This window comes from Felis catus, chromosome B3 (genome assembly GCF_018350175.1).
Source record: "Felis catus isolate Fca126 chromosome B3, F.catus_Fca126_mat1.0, whole genome shotgun sequence".
Taxonomy (NCBI): domain Eukaryota; kingdom Metazoa; phylum Chordata; class Mammalia; order Carnivora; family Felidae; genus Felis; species Felis catus.
The window spans coordinates 124806888-124829980 of NC_058373.1; the positions used below are offsets into that span (position 1 = coordinate 124806888).

At 36.8% G+C, this 23093-nt stretch overlaps 1 protein-coding gene across 11 annotated transcripts in view; it reads right to left on the reverse strand.

Annotated features, from left to right (window-relative positions):
• Nucleotides 1-23093, reverse strand: part of CEP128 (centrosomal protein 128) — a 401019-nt gene that overhangs the window by 16321 nt on the left and 361605 nt on the right. For 8 of the 11 annotated variants that reach the window (XM_045060329.1, XM_045060322.1, XM_019833420.3 and 5 more), the window contains 2 exons: nt 15558-15635; nt 10983-11096 (listed from right to left, as the gene is read on the reverse strand). In XM_045060329.1, the coding sequence (XP_044916264.1) occupies nt 10983-11096; nt 15558-15635 (192 nt within the window). Of the gene's footprint in view, nt 1-10982; nt 11097-11535; nt 11584-15557; nt 15636-23093 lie in introns of those variants that run through there. The other 3 variants (XR_006599860.1, XR_006599861.1, XM_045060324.1) reach the window with 2 other exon arrangements.

Consider the following 23093-nt stretch of genomic DNA (forward strand, 5'->3'; position numbering starts at 1 on the left):
TTATGAAACCTTCAGGCTTGCAGAAGAGAAAGGTGCCAAATAAACTACACAGAATATAACATAATGAAGAATTATGATGAGTACTGTAAGAAGAACAGGAAATAATTAAATTTAGATTAGAGGTCCAGAGGAGGTCCCCTTGGGAAGTGATATTTAAAGCAATATTTGAATGTTGAGTATGAGTTGACCAGGCAGAAACTTATGAGTGGAAGATGAGGAAGTGGGAGGTAAGGGGGCGCAGGAGATGGTGGTCTGGGGCTGATGTACCAGACTTGTGTGAAGGTGCAGAAGTGAGAAAGTTTAGTGTGTTTGAAGAATTGTATGAAGGCCCATGACTTCCACACAATGAACTGGGAGGGGGGGAAGTGAATACAGTGATATCCAGAGGTGGGATCTGGATCTGGGATTTCTTCTTCTTAAGTACCATTACACGGCAATCAAAGGTTTAAAATAAAAGGTTTTAGATGTATATTTCTCAGATACTCTGGTCACCATGTGGAGAACAGATTGGAATGGTGTAAGTATTGAAGTGGGAAGACCAGTGAAAACACTGTAATTGAGGATAACTGTGGGATCAAGGGCGAAGAAGGGATCATGAATGCTGCCAGAGTCTAGGTGGTCCACATAGATCCCTCAAAACATGGACCCACAGAATAGGGCCTCATGCCACAGGACTATTTGATGAATTAGTTATAATTTTCTGTATCAGGTACCAAGTTAACATTTTATTTGTCACATACGTATGTATGCAAATCCAAAAGAAAAGCCCAAACAAACGATTTTATATAGAATCGTAAAAGGCCCATTTATTCTGAGCTAAAAGCATGGACATAATCCTTAGATGATTCAAGATAATTAGCCTCATGTACCAAAAGGAAGTTTAGGTCTATTTCAGATCAAGGCCCTGAGGTTTTTTAACCACGTGACTTATGGTTTTTACTAATTATGGGGATTTCATAAAAAACTAAAAATCATTCACTATAGGATCTCTGGAAAGAAAAGGATATACATTGTGTCCCCAGTGTATTTCAATAGCTACTTATATGAGCTGACACGGGACGACAGAGCTAGCTTATCGCAGTTCAGACATGAAATACTTAAGGCCTGGGTGGAGCTGGAAGATGCACAAATGAAAAGGAGAGTTACGTTCTCAACCAGTGCTAGAAATCTCCATTTAATTATGGCTTCTATATGAAAAGCATGAAGGAGAAAAGCATAATAAATGGCTTCCCACTAACAGAGGCTTTGATCATTATGGGCCAATAAGAAAAAGAAAAAATAAGGGAAGCAAATGTACTTTTTGCCCATCGATACCTGGGCTGAAAAAGTGAGAGAAGAGGAGCGGAGTTGCAGGTTTGGGCGCCTTGCTGAATGAAACATAGTGCAAAGACAGCCTCAAGATGAGCCTACCAGAGGAAGCATAAAGCACCCAAAGACATTCAAATCCTTTTCATTCTTCCCAAAATGCACTGTTTTAAATTTCTAAAACAAAAGCAACTAGCATCAAAGTGTGAGTTATATTTTTTCTATTTACAGAAAAAGAATAATTTACATTTCAATTATAAATAAACCAGCTTATTGACGTATGACAATTACAATATGTCACTGACATATTTCATTCTTAGCAAATTTGGAAAATACAGAAGAAATTGAGAAGAAAATAATGCAATAAATTTAAAAATAGCCTTTTAGCCTAATGTAAGGTATGTTTTCTGGTTCTTCTTTATAAATACCTTTTTATATTGGGATTCTATATTTGTTGACAATTTTGTTTCCTAGTTTTTCATGTAACATTAGATACAGGAATTTCCTCTACCATTGTCATTATCATCATTATGGTTATAACATAGTCTATTTGAGTAATGTCCCATTGTTGGAAATGTTAAGTCTGATTTCCGTTGTTTTTTTTTTCCTATTATAATTTGATCAACATCTGGTGAATAAAGCTTGGTCCACATTTTAAATTTATTAACATAGATTTCTAGAAGTAGAATTATGAGGTGACACATTTTAAGGGTGTTTTTTAATATCCATTTATTTATTAAAAAAATTTTTTTTAACCTTTATTTATTTTTGAGACAGAGGGAGACAGAGCATGAACGGGGGAGGGGCAGAGAGAGAGGGAGACACAGAATCTGAAACAGGCTCCAGGCTCTGAGCTGTCAGCACAGAGCCCGACGCGGGGCTCGAACTCATGGACTGCGAGATCACAACCTGAGCCGAAGTCGGACGCTTAACCGACTGAGCCACCCAGGCGCCCCTTTTAATATCCATTTAATCTAAGTCGTCAAATTTATTGTCAGTATGCTAATATTCCTAATATTTCCTAAATGCCCTCTTAGTGTCTAGGGGAGTTCTAGTAATATCCCTCATTCAGTCCCTCATTCAGTCTTTTTAATTTTTTTTTTTCAACGTTTACTTATTTTTGGGACAGAGAGAGACAGAGCATGAATGGGGGAGGGGCAGAGAGAGAGGGAGACACAGAATCGGAAACAGGCTCCAGGCTCTGAGCCATCAGCCCAGAGCCTGACGCGGGGCTCAAACTCACGGACCGAGAGATCGTGACCTGGCTGAAGTCGGACGCTTAACCGACTGCGCCACCCAGGCGCCCCTCCCTCATTCTGTCTTAATATTGGCATTTGTGCCTTTTCTTTTTCCTATTTGAGCTGGGTAGAGGTTTTAAAAATTTTTTGATCTTTTCAAAAAATCCTGTTTAATTTTCATGCCCCTCCCTCATTTTTCTGCTATTTCATTGATTTCTGCTCCTTATTATTCCCTTCCTTTTAATTTAGGTTTGTTATTTGTTTTCTAGTTTCATAAAGTGGAAACATGGACTATTGATTTGAGACTTTTCTTCTTTGTAACATACACATTTAATGTCATAATCTTCTCTCCAAGCACTATTTTAACTGAGTCCCACAAATCTTGATAAATTGTACTTTTATTTTTATAGAGTTAAAATATTTCCTCATTTTCCTTTTGATCCCCCAATGGTTATTTAGAAATATGTTGTTTATTTTCCCTCTAGGAATTTTCCAGATATCTTCCTGTTATTGATTTCTAGCTTCATACCATTGTGGTTAGATGACCATACTTCACATAATTCCAATCATTTTAAATTTATTGAGAATTGTTTTATTGCTCAGAATAGTCGATTTTGGAGAATGCTAGATGTGCACTTGAAAATTACATGTAATTAGCTGTTGTTAGGTGGAGTATCCTATAAATGTTAGTTAAATCTAGTTGCCTGATAGTGTTGCTCAAGTTTTCAATATATTTACTGATTTTCTGCCTACTGGTTTATCAATTACTGAGAGGGATGTTGAAGTCTTCAACTACTATAATTGTGGATCTATTTTTTCCTTGTAATTCTATCAATTTTTACTTCATATATTTTGACACCCTGTTAATAGGTATGTACAATTTATGACTAATACCCCTTTCCATTTAAAATTGTTGACTTTTTCAACCACTCACATTCCTTTTCATATACAGAAAATGAGGAAGCTTAACTCTAATACATCTTTAAGTTGCAACATTTTATAGGTCTTCAAAAGACTGTCAGAATCCCTCATTAGCTTGAAATATAACTAATGAAATGAACCCTAAAAGAACACCCCCAAAGAAAAATATTTCATAATCCCTTTGAACAATCAACATGCTAGAATATGAAAAAAAAAAAAACCTTCCATATTCTCCAATTTTATACTGATATTTAATTTGTGGAATTTCTATACAACTAAATTTTACAAGGTAACCTAAGATTTCTCTTTTAATTCTTACCTTTCAATCAAATACTTAAATATTTAAATGGAAATACTGGTTAAAAAGGAAGATTCTTTGCAATTTTAGGAATTCTAGCTCTTGCTTTTTACCAATTCTTATATCCTTAGTACAAGGACCTATTTTTATTGCTGTCTTAAGTCTCAACAAGCTAGTTAGCCAGAATTCCCTGCAAAAATTCCACTGGGTGAAGGGACTTGCATTTTCTAATATTTTCCCTGGGTTTCTTCCACTTCTCTTTCATAACCCACATTGTAATTGGTTTCTTAAAAGCGGTTCCAACCTGACTAAATCTCTTTGCTAAACTGATCTCTAATGATTAATATTTAATGACGCCCACCAAGTATTTTTCTCCCAGGAATATTATAAGTTCAAAGTTTAGAAGACAGATGATACATTTAATTTTTTTTTTAATTTTAATTTATCCAACCCTTCCCCTGGAGAGAAGGGGGGGAAAAAAACACTTACGTGTTTCTGAATCTGTGGCAGCAATATTTTCCTGAATTTGTCTCTTGCCTAACAATGCACCGTACCTGCATCTCTTTGCCACTGCTAATTCCCAATTCTCTGTAAGTGGTCCAAAAAGCTTAACCTCTTCAGTAAATTTTATTCCTATATGGAAGTTTGGCTGGGCAGATAGTTTACTTAAAGCCTGCCTTCCATATCTCAACCTGCATGGCTACAACTCTAGCTTTTAATTTTAACCTCAATGAGAGTAAGGCTTTCATTGTCTCTATCCTTCCATCTACCCATCCCAATGTTCCAAAATTTAGCACAGTACTGTTTGCATTAAGGAATTCAAAAATGGTCAGGTAGGCTCATTCCTTGGCCAAAGTACAGACATCAAAGTTTGCCATGGTTGAAGTTGGGAAAGAAGAGATTGCCATTCTCATATTCTCAGTTTCTTCATGTTGAAAAATGAGAGCAAATGGAGCAGATCATGTCTAAGTCCTCTGGGCACTAACATTTTATGATTGTAATCCATCTGAACAGAACCACTGAACAACCAGTACTATATGCAAACTATCTTTGCCACAGGAAATTCAAATTTATATAACAGTACTATAAACCTAAAGCCACAGTCATCCATGGATGAAGAGACTCATGTAAATACTGTGCCAGATCAGGCCATTTGTTTATCTTTATTCAATTGATATTTTATTGTATACAATTTAATATTCCTAGTGAGTCACTAATGAAAAAGATTGTACTTATTTTTTTATGTACTTCATATTTGGATCCACATGATTTCAATCCATTTTCAGAAACTAAAAATTTGCCATAAATAAAAATTTGCCATAAATAAGGATACTCAAGAATATGTGCCACCAACTTATGAACCAAAGGGAGGAATCAAAGCTGTTTTAATAATGGTGCCTCACTGGAATCAGTGATTATTCTCTTAAAGTGTAAAGGAAACTGATTGTTTGGATAAGTATGTTGTGACATTTTTAATTAAAACTATTAAGACATTTAATTAGTATTCCTTATGTTTTTAGTATCTAGAATTCTGAAGTAAAGATGATTAAAAGTGTTATCTTCATAGGTGAGTTTCTCCACAATCTTTCCTAATGCTCTTGTTGAGTAAATTATTGGGCAGAGTAAAAGTATGGTGCTTATTACAGAGAACTAGGTTTGGTAGAGTGGGGCTCAAGTAGGTTAAAAAAATTAATGTGCTCATCTAAGTATCTTGTTGATTCCTAAAGAAGCACCTTTGACCCATTGCTATTTTCAAATTTTATAACAAAGAAAAACCCCAACTCATTTGGCAACCTTTTGTTTAGCTTTTAAGAGCTAGATGAAATCAACTAGTTAAATATTATGGCTGGCAAGTTACTATTGATCACTTCAAAAGAATAGAAATCTCTTCAAATTTCAGCATGATTTGATTGCCTACAAAGTTTCAGATGAGTCATCTAAGCATTACCGGGAAAACAGCATTTGAATTTTTGTTAGAATTCCAGAAAGGCTGAAGCTAGGGAAAAAAAATTAACCACAAATTTAACATGTATAATAGTATACACATTGTATATTGGAGTAAAAGATGAAGCAAATAGTGTCCTCAAAAGCATTTCCAAAATTTCAGTAATCTCCTACAGTTATACTTACTATTTTCTTTCATGTTAAAGATTAGTCTTGCACCCTAAGTCTCTATATAGGAGAGGCTTAAAGGATGGGAGATTGGTTGAGCATGGGGGAGGCCTGGAGCTATATTTGCATAGAGTTTATATATTATTTCTTACCAAACCATGGAGAGAAGTGATTATAAATGAGATACCTGGATTATTACAGGGTTAAAGCTCCTCAAATTCTCCCACAGCTAATACTATTGTTTCTAAGCAACATCTGTAAAATTACTTGAATAATAATACACTAGTGATGTATTTTAATGGTTATTAAATAAAAATCACCTATAATCTTGAATTGTACCAGGATTGTGCATAGCACGTTTTAGCAGCTACTGTTGTAGAAGATTTAAGATATGTACAGAAATAGCTGACCTGAGAGACAAAGAGCTAACAGCCATTAATTGCTATGAGCAAAGTATAAACAAATCATAAGAGATTCAAGGAGGGAGAAACAGCTTCCAGGAGAAAAGCATATACTTCTATCATGCGCATGCTAACATTGAACAAATACAACAAAGGGCTTTGGCAAACTCTGCCTTCATAAACTGTGCTGAAAGCCATTGTCAACACTTCCTCACCTACCTCATCTTATCCTGTAAAACATCTGCTTCTTTTAAAAGACGTTATGTACTAAAGTCTTCAACTAGAAACTGAAAATCATGATTTTTCTTTCAGGAGGAGGAAGGAAGGGAACAAAACATGCCTTCTGTGATTTTACTATAAAACCCACTGCTAATTAAAACTACGTATTTAGCATAAGTGAAGAGCAAAAAGGGCGGGCAGCAAATGGGGATTTCTTGGACAAAACCACGCTCCTCTGTGAATTCAGATTAGGAATGCTATGTTGACTTTTGAACATTCTGTTCTATTTGAAACAGCTGGGGCAGCAAGGAAGCCTGTATGTCCTACAGAAACCCAATCAGATGAAAGAGAGGCCATGAAATGCTTCTGGTGTCTACACATGGAGAGAAAATGTTGTGTCAGACTCAGCTTTGAATTCCAAACATAAACTTTTAGATGAGGCTTTGTCCAGTAAACCTGGTCAGCTTCATACAAAACTATGTTATGCTCTCAGAAACTGTGGATGTTGGTCCTTCTGGATCTCGAAAGGTTTGTAGAAATTGGATTTTTTTTTTTATTTAAATTCTAGTTAACACACAATGTAGGATTAGTTTCAGGTGTACAATACGGGGAATCAACACATCCATACATCACCCGGTGCTCATCATGTCAAGGCCACTCCTTAATCCCCATCACCTATCTCACCCATCTGGTTGCCATGGAAGGAAACAGCAGGAGATCACGGTAGCCCTGGCTGAAAGGGAACCTGCCTCCTATGCTTCCTGCTAACCCTACTCTCCACCAGCAGGGGGGTTGTGCTGGATGTCTCACCGCCTTCTTACAACAGCAATAAAATGAGAGAAGTCAGTTGCCAATATGGTTCTGTTATCCCAACAGATAACTTTCGGTCAATAGTAATGCAGTCAGGGTTCTACAACTGTAATGCTAATAGTGATCCTGTTCCAAACAAATGTGCACAATACTCTTCCCTGTGCCTTGTCATTACAAACCTCTTTTCAAAAGCCTTTGAAGGATCTTTCTTTTCTCTGAACACCAGCTGCAATGTATTGAGGCTTCCGTTACAGTAGTTATCCTTTTGTCTTTTGCACTACAGTTTGTGTGAAGGCTTTGAATTCCTGAAGGTTGGTAATGACTTTTCTTTATCATGTCATTGCCTCTAGCCCCTAGCAGAGTGCTTGTATATAGTAGAGACCCAAATGTTTGTTGAATGTTATAATTAAACAACAACAAACACGTATATCCTACAGTTAAGAAATGGAAGCTCCAAAAAGGCAGGGAGCTTCATCTCTTTTGTTCACTGATGTGAGCCGATGCACCTAGTAAGTTTGTGGCACATAACTTATGCTCAGTACATATTTGTTGAATGCATGGATAAGTATTATGAATTTCCAAAGAGTCTGGGAAGTACTTATTTGACTGGTAAATAAAGAAGAGGAAATATTACACATATGAGTAAAGGAAGAAAGACTAGATTGGCCATTTCCCCTTTCTTTAGACCAGGGGTTGGCAAACTTTTTCTTTAGAGGGTCAGATAGCAAATATAGGCCTTTTGAGCCATTTAGTCTCTGTTGCACCTACTCAAATCTTCTGCTGAGTGTGAAAGCAGCCACAGACAATATGTGAATAAATGAGTGAGGCTGTATTTCAATAAAATTTTATTTGCAAAAGCAGCTGGCGGGCAAGATTTGCCCCACTGGAGGCAGTCTGCTGATTCCTGCTCTAACACAATTATGCAAGAATCATCTATTAGGATTAAGACAGAGAGGTAACTACTCCCTCTGTAAAGACCATGCCTTCTGCATCTTTTTACATCCCGCATCCTCACCTCTAACAGGTATGTAGTACAGGGCTTTGCAGTGTGGTAGCTGCACAGTATGTTTGTAGAATTAAACTGAATCCTACAGCAAGTGATTTCCCAGAACCGCAGTTGTCAGTAGAACCAACAAATTCAAGTTGCTGCAATGTGCCTTTTCTTTGAACTCTCCTAGCAAAATATGTGGGAAGTTAATAGCTGCAGAAATAATGTCAAATAAAACTAGGACACCTTCTCTCTTGATAGAGTACCAATGCCTCTTACTTGAGGCGTATTCTTTAGGATGTCAATAATTAACCAGAGGTAGCTTTTTTGATTATCCCTGAAGCCAAGAAACGATTAACCACTGTCTCACTGCCCATCTGAGCTCATGCTTCTTTTGAAACTTTTTCAATGAATTATTTTCACAAAAAGCACATGAGCAAATCATTGTTGGTATCCACAACTGGCCAAAATGTGCTCCCACATTTTCTGCTCCAATGACTACAAAAATATACTCTCATGAGTGTTGAGTTAATGACTGCATTATTTCAGGCCAGACATCTGTTATAAATGGTGATAGTGTACATATTCATTACTGAAAAGGATCAATGCTTTAAAATGTTTAAGTAATATGAATGTGGAACAATGTCATCATAAAATGTGCTTTGTGCCCTTTTCTTATACTTGAACTATATATTTGCGACATTTTCAACTTTTTCTCATTTTGCTAAGTGGTGGCCTCACTTACAAACCAGGCCCGATTTCCTCTTCCACTGCAAATATAATTTTTAAAGAGAACTCCAACAAGATTACTTGCCGAACATGTTACTCATTCATAGCTTTGCCATATGCTGTTATGGAAATTACAATGATGTAAAGCAATCTGGGTGTCACGAGATGGTACAGATTCACCTGATACCAAATCTAACTGTAGTGGGAAATAATGCTTTAAATGTTTCATTTGCATCTAGACCTTGTTGAACTAAGAGACATGTACTGTGTGTGTATTTTTGGAGACAACTGACTTTCACATATTAAAAATATAGTTCTACATTTGGTGCTAGAAACATGAAGGTATATGAGGTCCAAATATACACTATGATAACTTATTGTCAAGGACATAGATTACTGAAGTCAGGCAGATTTAGGTTTTAACTCTGGTGCAACCATTTAATCGCTCTATAATCTTCAATGGTGGAAGAGGAAAACTAATGGTGCCAACCTGTCGTTGGGAGGATTAAATGAGAGAATGCTTATATAAAGCCTGTGACACCTACAAAAAGAGCAACTTATGTGGTTGGCTCAACAATGAGTAGTTATTACTATTAGCTACTGCTGCCTAACTCTTGTGCTTCTGTTGAAGGTTAGGAGCAGACCCTATAGGTGGTGGAGAAATGCTTGAGTATATGGGACCTGTTGGGGATGCTGGGAGCTGATTTAGTGAAATGAGGATATGCTATAAGAGACAACAAGGTCACTGTTATCATCAATACCAAATGACAAAAAACAAAGGGAAAAGGGCACAGAGTTACAGGATGCCCTTTTCACAATGAGAGCATCAATAATGTGGCATAAGTGTGTTGGTTTTATTTGGGATGGTGCAAGTGGAGAGCTCATTTTAAGCATGCTAGGGAAGGGCTTATGAAAATGAACACTGCCTTTATATCCACTGAGCATTCTATCCAATTACATTCAGGGAAGGGAAGAAGCTTCTTAGAAATAATTATGTTTGGCTGTAATAAGTGAATATATACAGTATAATGAATATTCATACATACTGAGGTCTGTGAGAATATAAAAAAGACAGAAGAACCTTTGCCTTTTTTTTTTTTTCTAAATTGACTTGGGAGTATACATTTGAATATAGATGGATTCTCTCTAAGTCAGTGTTCTGAATGGGGGACAAACTAGGGGATGCTGGGCAGTGTCTGGAGACACATTTTGATGCCATAACTTGTAATGGAAGATGCTACTGGCATCTGGTGAGTAGAATCTAGGGATGCCGCTAGATGTCCTATAACACGTAGGATAGGCTCCATAACAAAGACCTATCTGGCCCAAATGTTAATGCCAAGGTTGAGAAACCCTGCTCTAAGCTAAAAACTGTTCAGGGTCAAATGGGTTTAAAATCACCCACACCCCAGATGGATTTTGGGGAGACTCTAGGGAAGGGCAGACTTTTTTGTCAATATGGTCAAATGTTCCCAGGCTCCTGTGTTGATTCCACACCAGTGATCCATATGCTGAAGTAGATGAATGGAGTTCATATCCTCAGGGAAAAAAGGACTATAAATGCCAAGACTGTAGTTTACAAAGTACTATGTGTTACTGGACCTTCTGGAGACTTCAGCACTGACAGTGGCTGGATTTACACACAGAGGAGGGCAACTACCTATGTCAAGTCTCTGGCCAACCTAGAGACCAGGGGTTTCCTTCCACACAAATTTCCTAAACAACATCAAAGCCAAGAGACAACATAGTAAGCAAAAATGGCATAAAATTAAAGATAGTTCCCATGTGCAAATTTACAGGCAAAATCTTTGGATTTTTATTCTCTACTCCCACAAAACTGAAGAGTAATATCTTTTCTTTTACAAGTACCCTTATATGAACCCTACAGGGGTAGCCTAGCAGGTTATAGCCATAAACATGGGTAACGCTCAAAGACTGAAAATGGATACAAAGGACATTACTTTGGAGTTTTTGACTCCGTACTTGGTATCATCTCGGCGCTGCTGAAGAGATTCTTTGTGAACTCTGTATTTAGAATATCTCCCATCAATTCTCTCAGATAAACTGCAGGAATCCTGAAAAACAAAAAAATAAAAAACAGCAATGTCAAAACCAGGAGGTGAGAGGAAAATCAGTACTTGAATTGCACATAAGAAAGTATTGATAATTATAGGTGGTTAGGGAAATATAGGGGAATTACAGGTTGCCAAGGAGGAAGAAGAAAACAGTCTCTGGATGCTACCTTAAAAATAAAAACAGGGTCCCACATTGGTATTTGTGTCCTTTTTATACTAGTCCTATGCCAGTCTGAAATGATCGACATCCTTTAGTTGAAGGGAAAAAGGTTTAAGTAGCAGTGAGTTGTCCAAAGATGGTCATTAACGACACACTTTTGAATGTTGTGTACTATCTCTCAGAGTAGTATCTGACATCAAAATATTCTATGTTAAAAAAACAATGTTACCTTTGAGAGTAGAGTCCTCGTTCATCACTAATTCTTAAACAATATTTTACCTTTTAACCAGCATATCACGTTGACTTTGAAACTGAAGGGTATTTCATCTGCCCTCAAAAGAATAAAAAGATTCAGGTAATAAAGAAATTAAGAAAAGTTTTGGGGTCATTCATTCATTCTTCTTCCCCCTTCTCTCCTTCCCTTCTTCCCTTCCTCCATTTTTCGGGGGAGAGAATGGAACACAGCAGTCACGATACCCAGTTACTTAGACGTTTCCATTATGAATTAGGGGAAAAATTAGAATAAAATGAGGGCAACTGATTTGCATATGTAAGAAAAATTATCTATGGAATCTCATTCCCCAAATAGTCCCAAGGAACTTATTGAGTGTTCAAGCTGGAAGGGGTATTAGAATCCCAAAGTTCTCATTTTTATATATAAAAAGCTATAGCCCAGGGAAGTTAAGAATGATTTGCCCAAGACTAGGCAATTTGTGACAGATTGGGCTTCAAGCCCAATGCTGGTTCCTTCCTACCATACCAAATATGTAAAGTTTAAATGTGGAATTGTAGAGTTGAGCCACTTCTTTCAAAATAAGTTTTAAAAAAAATGAGAGACACTATGACATGTTTAAAGAAAAAAGCCAAGGCTATCTAAATAGGATGAAATATGTATTTACTATAGCTTATATTTGCCTAGAGTCATAGACTGTAGCATTTTTTTAATTTATTATTTAAAAAAATTTTTTTTAACATTTATTCATTTATGAGAGACAGCACAAGCAGGGTAGGGACAGAGAGAGAGGGAGACACAGAAATGAAGCAGGCTCCAGGATCTGAGCCGTACAGCACAGAGCCCAACATGGGGCTCGAACTCACAAGCTGTGAGATCATGACCTGAGCCGAAGTCAGACGCTTAACTGACTGACTGAGCCACCCAGGCACCCATAATAGACTGTAGTATTAACAAGAAATATACATGTGAAATACATCTTCATATATATGCTAGTGAGGCCAGTGTGAGTAGGAACCATGCAGATAATATTGTATAAGCCCCTCATTTTAAGGATGAGGATATAAGTAAGATATTAAGTAATTTTGCCTGGTACATGAGCTTGGATCAGAGTTTACATCTTTGGGCTCTTGTTGACAGTATCCTGATTTTTAGAATTAAAAATCATTAGGTTGACTAAATAAGCTCTTTTTAATCGTAGAGATGACTTTCGAGTACATAGAGAGTGGGTTTCAAGCTAGAGGCAGTAGGGCAAAGAAAATGGGTTTTGTAGTTAATACATGGAACTAGGTCCCAGTTCCAACTAATTTACATACTCCAAGCTTCAGTTTCTTCAGCTGTAACTTGGGGGAAGATAGTGCCCATGAGTAGCATGTCTGAGGATTTTTTTTTTTTTTAAGTAATACAGGGTTAGAACTTAGCTACTGCCTGCTGCATAGTAGTGCAGAATACTTGCTAAATGAACTCCTTTCCATTTCAAGCTAAAGGTTTCAATTTTAATGACTAATATTGGAAAGTACAATTATGAACTTTGGAAAATATTCTCCCCCAAAGTTTCACTATATAGGCATCTTCATATGTGTGTGTATATATAAGCTAGAGTTGGAGATAATCACTAGCCCATACGATAAAAAATAATAATAAAACCTTTTGGTAATAGTATTGAACTTTTTTCTTTCTAAGTTTATTTATTTATTTGGAGAGAGAGAGAGAGACAAAATCCCAAGCAGGCTCTGCGCTGTCAGCCCAGAGCCCAACATGGGGCTCAAACTCGCGTACCACGAAATCATGACCTGAGCTGAAATCAAGAGTCAGAGCTTAACTGACTGAGCCACCCAGGTGCCCCAACAGTACTAAACTTTTAAATTGTACTTATGAATATCCTGTTCAGTGTAGACCCTGGAGAAAAGGTGAGCTGTCACTAGAGGCTAAATTATATTTTTATGCTGGTATAAGATGACATCGGTTTCTCAGTGACAAACGCCACCTGTTGTCTGCCCTTCCTTCCCTTAGATGACTTCTGTTAGCTACAGAGAAAAAAGCAGAAAGGATATATATGGGTGTAACATATTGCCTACTCTCCACATTGGGTAATATTAGGGTGAGTGGAAATCACATCTTCTTGGATACTAGTTTCATAATCCTTTGACAGGGATTTAGAATGCAAATACATGGGGGGCGCCTGGGTGGCTCAGTCAGGTAAGCATCTGACTTCCGCTCAGGTCATGATCTCACAGTTGGGGAGTTCGAGCCCTGCGTTGGGCCATTGGCCTCCATGCTGACAGTTCAGAGCCTGGAGCCTGCCTCGGATTGTGTGTCTCCCTCTCTCTCTGCCCCTCCTCTGCTCCCACTCTGTCTCTGTCTCTGTCTGTCTCTAAAGAATAATGGGGCACGTGGGTGGCTCAGTTGGTTGGATGTCTGACTTCGGCTCAGGTCATGATCTCACGGTTTGTGGGCTCGGGCCCCACATCAGGCTCTGTGGTGAACGCTTGCTCTGAGACTGCTTTGTATTCTGTGTCTCCTCCTCTCTCTGCCCTTCATCTGCTCGCACTCTGTCTCGCTCTGTCTCTCAAAAATAAATAAATGTAAAAAAAAAAAAAGAATAAACAAGCATTGAAAAATGCAAATACATAATTAAATCATGAGAAAGAATTGAAACTTTAGCAAAATGTACTAGAAACACTTGGATTTGTTCTATTTGTTATAGTCTAGATTTCTGGATACATCAGCTCAACCCTGGATCCCTTTCAATTATGTTTAGTTGCTGAACTACCAAAATATGCTAAGTGAATTGATGTTAAGATAGTGCAGACCTTGAGAGCCACATCGTATCAGTGCCTCCAGTAATCAATATGGCATGATCAGGCTATATTTCCTACTCACTAGATTCTCAAATAATATGTTAGATACAAACAAAACCTAAATATAGCATATTATATTTTAAAGCCAATGTGAAATAAGAGGTTCATGGTTTTCAAAGAGAACTCTCACCATTGTTAACTTCAGCCATATGGGGCCAGAAAATTATAAATTGCTAAAACTGTCCATTGTGTATTCATCCCAAAAGGGATATTCTCTGGCCTGAACCTTGTTTGGCAGGACTGCTGGCAGGGATAGTTGTTTTGCATCTCTCCTCTATGAAAACTTTAAAAGTTACAATAGGTAAATCCGCACATGTAGTTAATCTCCTAGATATGGAATGATTTGTAGAGTTCTATTAACAAATAGCATGAGATGTAAAATCTAAAACTGTGGATCTGAATTCAACTATCATAGTATGGAAATAACCTGTGTACCTTCATGTCTCTAAAACAAACAGTACTCTGAAAATCTGTAATTAAAAAAAAAAGATAGTTCATAAGGTGAAATTGCTTATCAAAACAGCTGTCTAGGAGTATTACTCAGCAATCAAAAAAGAATGAAATCTTGTCATTTACAACTACGTGGATGGAACTAGAGGGTATTATGCTAAGTGAAATTAGTCAGAGAAAGACAAATATCTCTTTCTCATACGAGGACTTTAAGACACAGAACAGATGAACACAAGGGAAGGGAAGCAAAAATAATTTAAAAACAGGGAGGGGGAGAAAACATTATGAGACTCTTAAACATGGAGAACAAACAGAGGGTTACTGGAGGGGTTGTGGGAGGGAGGATGGGCTAAATGGGTAAGGGGCATCAAGGAATCTACTCCTGAAATCACTGTTGCACTATATGCTAACTTGAATGTAAATTAAAACAATAATAAATTTAAAAAAGCTATCTTCAGTGTAATATGTAACCCCTTTTGAATCTTAGGTTTTTCTAAATTAAAGTTAAAGCTTTGGGAGGCCAAATGAGCTTCTAGTGTGAGGGTAAAAGTCTCTATTTTTCCTCTAATATGTAAGTTCCAGTATTTTCAATCTTGATTTAACAAATATCAATAAAGTCTGATAAGATGGAGTATTAAAAATCCCCTATGTTTTTTGGTCTTTCCTCCCTCCCTACAACTTTCTTTGCACATCAGGAAGATGTCAAATGTTCTCAGTCAGATAAGAATACTGAAAGAGACAAGCCAACTCTTTCTCACTCTGAAGTCTTTGAAATCTTCTAGTAAGCTCAGTTTCTCAGGCACAGACTCCAGATGGTCCAAGGCCACTCGGGTACTCTGAAAAAGAAAACATAAGGAAACCAAACATTATAAAAAATTGATCAATACTCTCAGAATCCAAGTACTAAAAACCACTTGTACCCAGGGTAGAAGCAGTTCAAGCTATGGATTTAGTCAAATAAGAACAGATATAATAGTATTTCTAAGATAACTGTATCTTTTTAATTCAGAAGAATTATTTCCTTTCACGAAGTATATGAGATGCATTTGCAAAACTGACTCACATAAAAACTCTTCCTGGATAATTATTTTCAACTGACATGCTATGAAACTTTCTATAGAGTATTTCATATTAATATTAATTTACAAACCTGCTTCAGTGAACATCAGAAATAAAGCACCAAATAATATTGAGGGATAGATGAATTTGTAGTTACCTCTCTATGGAGCATATTAGAGATCCTCACATGTTGCCATTACAAAGAAGAAAAGAGTTCTCAACAATTATTTTAGTTCAAAAGGAAGAGGAGGTTGTCATAAAACTTTGGAGAAGCACCTGAAATTAAAAAATTGCCACAGGGACACAAAATCCTGTTGATTATAAATCAAAAACGTAGTCTTTGATTAGGTGGTCACTGATTTACACCCACCAATATAAACATTAAGAGGGAATGATCTGAAAATTCTTTCAAAGCCAATATAAACTAAGAAGTGGCGGAATAACCTTGAGACCAGAGACTGTATCATATGCATTTCTGCATTCTTAGCCTTGTCACAGGGACAGCACATCTCTGTATCCTCAGTCAATAGATATTAGCTTTTAGATTTAAAATGAGTTGCAATTATTCAATGAAATAAACCACAAGTCCCATGGCTGATGCATGGGAAGAAAGTGCAATGCCTTGCAAGAACCTGAACGTAAGTTTGCAAAGAGTTGTTGAAAAGTTATTGGCCACCCAATATTCTATGTGCTGCTCCCTTACATCTCCCAGGTGAATGGTTCTGAACAACCTAACATGAGTACAAGTGACATGTCTCACTTATGAGCTGAGTCAGTTAAGAGCCTATGTGTCCCATCCCAGCCCTGGTCATGAGGAACTTGGAGGCCACAAGCTTCAGATGACATAGCCACAAGACAGGAGAGTCGCCAGCCATACTGGACTTCACATGAGTGACACATCAACCTCTATTGTCTTAAGTCATGAGATTTCAGGATTTGTTAATGATTACATAGCACAGTTGCCTTAATTATTGAAAATAATGCCTGAGAATTACATAATTAAAATGTAGGCTAATCAAGTGGTCAATTTTTTTGGGTTTTTTTTTTTTTTTTTTTTTTTGGTGGGAGGAGGCTCCAGATTATATGAGGATTCTTTTTTTTTTTTTTTTTTTTTTTTTCCTCAGAAGTTCAGTTTCCCTGGAACTAGACAGGGTTAGGAACTGGTGTTATCATCATTTGGTATACCCACTTAATCTTCTATTTCAAATCCTCTATCTCATCCCAATGCTGTTGCCTGCCTTCACTTCCAGTACAGAGCTTCCCTAGAACATATGCGTACAGCTCTGCAAGGTTTGTGTTGGGGTAGGGATGGAGACAGAGTTGAGAGTCTAACACTTCCTTGCAGACACTTTTGATATACTCACTTCCACCTTCTCCTTCTGTAGAAAACAGTACATCCAATTCAAAAGCATCTCTAAAATTCTTCAGGGTGAATGATATTTGCTTTCCATCTGTATCCCCTTGATAGGCACTTGGGTTTTAACTTCTCTGTTTTGAGTCATTTTACCATTTTCCCTTCCGTGTTCTCCATCTTGGGAGTTCTACCTGTCTTTTAGATGTCAATGCATAAATCGGTGTTTCTCTCTCTTTATATTCTTATTTCTCAAGTGTGATTTTTGAGAGAAGAGCAGAAACACCCTCACATTACCATTTTGAAACTGGAAGTCATATGCGCTGTTTCTTCAAGTTCGTAAAAATCTTCTTTTCCAGTTCCATTTAAAGGATTTAGTATTTTCTTCCTTCTGCTTAACATTTATATGCTTGTTAGTTTTTTTTTTTCCACATGTGTTCACTTAAAGGCCCATGCATTTTAAATGGCTTCATTTGTTTTTTCATATGTAGGAAAGATTCATCAAAATGACATGTTTCTTAATATAGGCCCCAACATGTAGGTTTAGGAGAGCAAGTAATTTTAGCCACCATATGTGTTATATTCATTTCAATAGTAAAATTCCCCCAAGAATTATATTGGCCCTTTAACAATAAAATACAAATCAATGCCATGGTGATTTCAAAGCAAAATTTTTTTCTGTGTCAAATAAAATCTTCTTCATAAACAATGATTCTAATAGCCTTGTAGTTTGGAAACTTTATTTCCCTTTTTTTTTTTTTAATCCCATAAATCTTCTCATTTAGAAGTGACCCTCTGAACCAGGGAGAAGTATGGTAAACTCATTTTGTTCTTAAAATAAGCAAATGATTTCTTTCCCTACTGTAAAATTCAGCATGTTATGCAAATATTTTTGCTTCAAATTTTCAATCAACCAGGTGGCTGTGTGAAAATTTTTTTTTCTTTCATATTTTCACATACTAGTTTATTTTGACTATTTGATAGTTTTTGGATGCATATTCAAAATGGCAAATATATACATACATATGTATATATACATATGTATGTATATATTTGAACCTTAAAAAATCACTGGCTTCTACTTTCTTAAGGACAGTTATTTTTCTACTCTCCTCCTCCACCCCCCACATCTCCATTAAGGTCTTTAAGCTTTCTCATCATCTTATTTTAGTTGTGGCTTACTTATATTCCTTTCATGTGTTGTTTCTAAGTATCTTAGCATCTTCCTCAGTATCAGAAATTGTTTCTGATACACAAGCCTTTCCCTTCATCCTCATAGTCTCATCAATCGGGTAACATCAGATGTGTATCTAGGTATCACAGAAAGACCCACCAGACATAGATGGCACAGGTCCTGTTCCTTAAGAGCTTGTAACTCACTGGGGGGAGAAATTTGCACATGCAAAAGATGTAAGAATTATACAAAGAAAAGTGGACTGAATTTATTTTAAAGAAATTATATATATAGATGCTGAGATTTTTAAGGCATCTGCAATGGTACAATAGGAAATAATGAAGACAATGAGTCCAGGCCTGTAGGTATCTCAGGTCTCATAATTTCATCAGTAAGTGATATTTGGGGGGAATATATTTATTTTCTGTCGATGTCTCTCTCTGTATACATGTGAGCATGCTTAAAACCACCACTCTGGCATACAGACTTAAGAGTATGCATATTCACAAACTTTTTTTCTTTTTTAATAATGTGAGACTGTCTTAGGCATTATGATTAGAGTCTGCTCACATTACATGTCACTTCAAGTTCACTTTTCCCCAAAAGCTAGCGGTGCTAGAAAAAGGGGACGATTAAGAAATGAATAGTCTAAATAAGAAACTTGTTGGTTTTTAGATGCCACAAAGATCCATAAAGCATGTTAGTTTCTAGGGCAACTCGTGCAGAGTCAGGGAAACTTTTTATTTTTTAAGTTGGTTCATTATTTTCTGCCTTACACTATCTAATGCTTTAAAGGGCACAGACAAGTCTCCACTGTTAGAATGAAGGGAATAATTTCTCCAGTTCATTCAGAAATGGCACCAGCAAATGACAGGTGTTTAACCTGTCTTTAATTTTCTTATTGATTTTCTATAACTAAATGGGACATTCACAAAAGGATTTAAACACTGTTTCTCTTTTGAAAATATCAGTAGATATTAAAGTTCATATCAAAATTGAAAACAAAGAAAAATTCACAATTAAGAGTCCATTTCATAAAGGACCAACACATTGTGTATAATGCTTGGTTTATCTCAGAAGCTAAAGAGCTGAACTTCCACTGAGCTAAGAGTGGTGGCAAAGCAAATGATCAATTATTCCTAATTCCATTTAATGGCATAATGAAAGACTGAACCATAAAAATGTAACTCAATTTCAAATACTTCTTAGCCCTCACCCCATGGTATGATGTAGTCACTATTGCTATCCCCATTATACAGATAAGGTAACCGAGAGCCAAAGTGTGAATAACCTCCTCACAGTCATGTTGTGGAAAAACTGGGATGCGAATCCAAGTGGTCAGAGTGCAGATATGGCAGTGTTCTTGTTTTTATTTTTAAAGTTTATTTATTTTGATAAAGACAGAGAGTACATGTGCAGTGGGGGAGGGGTAGAAAGAGAGGGAGAAAGTTCTGCCATGTCAGTGCAGAGCCCTAGGCAGGGCTTGATCTCATGAAACATGAAGTCACGATCCGAGCTGAGCAGGCACTCGACCGACTGAACCACCGGGCACCCCAGCAAAGTTCTTATTATATAAATATGTTCATGGTAAATCACCAGAATCTGTAACACTATTTTATGTAAATTCCCACTCCCTCTCTAGCTATCAGCTTTTAGTACTAGAATATTGGAGCTATGTCTCTGATGGGCTTATTTATGGAAAAGAAGTTTCAAGATGAATGCAGGAAGAATTTCATCTAGCCAGGGCCGAAGTCTGTGCCCAAGACCACGCATCCAAATATACAAGCACAAAAGGGGTGAGGATATTCTTTCTGTTGATTAGAGGAAGCTAGGTATGAGATTAAGTTTTATGACACCAACACACCCTTTTCTTTTTTCATAACATGGAGCAGCAGCATAGCACACGATCTGGCCAGGGGAGGTGCTTTGATGAATGTTGGCTGAATAAAGACAAAGGCAGCGTCACCACTCTCTGATCAACCCACTGAATCTTGGCTTCTTTATTAAAAACTCAGCAGCAAAAGTTTGCTGTTTCTCTTCTCTAGACTAAGGCAAGATCAAATGGTAGAAACAACAGTGAAATTCAGAAATCTTGTCCATTAGGCTCTGTGGCTTGTGTACCTACAGGTAGGTTTAGATATTAATCTGTTGAAAAGGGCGAAGAATATGCGGGAGATTTTCCTATTCCAAATCTTCAAACTGCCATGTAGCTGAGCGGTTTGTACTGGTCTATAGTGTATTTTTCTTTAGTTGTTCCTTTGTTTCCAACTACAGGGAAATTGAATAGTGCAGTATGACAACATAAGTAGCAGCAATTAGGAATTAGAAAGGGGCTTCACTGAAGTTGTTAGTTTCCTGTCTCCTGTAGAGAAAGCTTAAAGAAACAGATTTAACCATGGGTATATTTTAGTAAATATACTTCTCTTTGTAAAAATGCACCATGTATTTATTTTTTTCTTAGCATAAAACAACTACCATTTTCTTAGGGTGCTACTGAAATCATATGTTTTGAGGTTTAGATGATAAATAAAGGAGATGCTATATTTTTATTTTAAAAATAAGTGTGTGCATTTTTGGCACTATACAGATGTTAAATAAACAAGGTTATGAAGCAGTTTATTTGGGTTCAAAAATGCAATTCTATTTCATTTGGAAAGAGATCCACTGCAAACCTTTCTTGACAAATGGCTGAAAGGTGGTAAGAGGACCTGAGTAAACAAATTTCAAGGGGAGGAAGGGTGAAATCGTAAAAAGGATAGACTGTCTGCCTTTTTACTTGTGGAGACTCTATCCAGCACAGCTGTATTGGCTTCACAGGGCCTTCTTTTCATTCAAACCGTATCAGGCACTCCTTGAGACCAAACGGAACAGGAGCAGAGAATAGGCCAGCAAAGTCATTTTGTTGACGTACAGCCTTCAAGGGGCCCCAGCGCTCAAAGTTGCATGGATTTCTCGAATATCAGAAGAGTCCTCTATTTCCAGATTGTGTACTTTAGGAGAGTTCTAAAAATCAGACACCCACTTAGATAGAAGTGTTTATGTGTATCTTGGGGTAAGAGGGTAAACAAGGTTTGTTAAATAAAAACACCGGTTCACGTGGCAATATGACATTAGGGACTACATTTAAGCTAAAATCCAGAAGAATTTTTGTCAAGGACAAATCCTATTTGTCTTCATTTAACACCATTCTAGTCAAAAGTAGATCTCCTTTAAAAAGCTCAAATTTATAAAATTTGAGAACAGGTAGCCTAATTTCATTGGAAAACTTGAATAAAGAAGGCTTTCTAGATCTTTTCCAATTCTCATTCACAATAATTTTTTTAAGCAAAGAACTATAAGAAACTGGATCTGCCATAATAGATTACTGCTTTGTTATTTTAAGACAGAACTGACCATATAACTATATGTTATAGTCAACCCATGATCTTATTTTTTGCTTAATTGGGAGAGTTTTTTCAATAATAACAAGAGTGATATTACACTGTATGTTAACTGGAGTTTAAGTAAAAACTTGAAAAATAAAAAGAAATGAAAAAATAATTCACTTTTTAATTTGAGAAAACAAAAACAAAAACAAAATAAACCAAGAATGCACTGAGGAGAAGGGAAGACAGAAGAAGTAAACAAACATCTCTCTTCCCCTTGAGATTCCTGAAATTGCCTTTACATATTTTTCTTGCCACTTCTTGAGATAAGGGAAAAATAACATATGAAGACAAACTAGTGTTCTCTCTATGTCTTTACAACAGGTTTACAAGCAGGGGGGTCTTGAGATCCACAATCTAATTCCTGTGAAATCACACTATTTCTTAAAACTGAAAATAAACTGAATTCCCAAGGCAAAGAAATTTAAGACTTCCCGGAAGGGGTGGAGTTTAGCCATTTCTGCTAAGGTGGCAGGAAAGGAAACCATACTTCTGATTTACTGGTCCCACACGTGTGTTCCATACTGGCAGATGAAGAACAGTGGTGAACCAGGAGTCAGCACACCTGATTTCTGGATAGGCATAGTTCCAGCAATGTTACTTGTATTTTGTGGTTTGGGGAATATTTCCCTTGCCTTTTTGCAAAATGGGTATAAGTACTGCTGGTCTTTCTTATGCCACACCCACAGGGCAGCTGTGATTATCAAGTAAGAAAGTAAATGTGAAAGCACGTTGAAAGTTGCCAAATACTTTCCAAACAGCAGGTATTTTAAAAAGGCCGATTCTGTGAGGCACTGTCCATTCTGGTAATTCTCAAATGCAGAAGAGGAGGTCAATGACAGTCTAAAATTACAACTAATGAAAATTAGAGTAGAAAGGAGAAACAAGGCAAACTTAATTAAAACTATATCCAGTATTTAGAAATACATTTGCTGTTCTACGTAGAGACATTATCCAAAACACAAAAGTAATAGAAGTGTAATGGCACATAAATTACTTATGTACATACTGTGCCCTTGGTGGAGAATGTTCCCTCCAGTCTCCTTATCTGGTTAAAATTCCCCCTGCCCCCCCCCCCCCAACATCATGAGCATTTTCAAGCATACTGGAAATCTGAAAGAAATTTACAGAGATCACCCATATATACTCACCACCTAGATTCTACTGTTTACATTTTATTTGCTTTATTACATACTAATCCATCTATCTAACCTTATGTGCATACACTAACCCAATTTATGTTTTGGATGCCTTACAAAATAAATCATATACATCACTACACTTT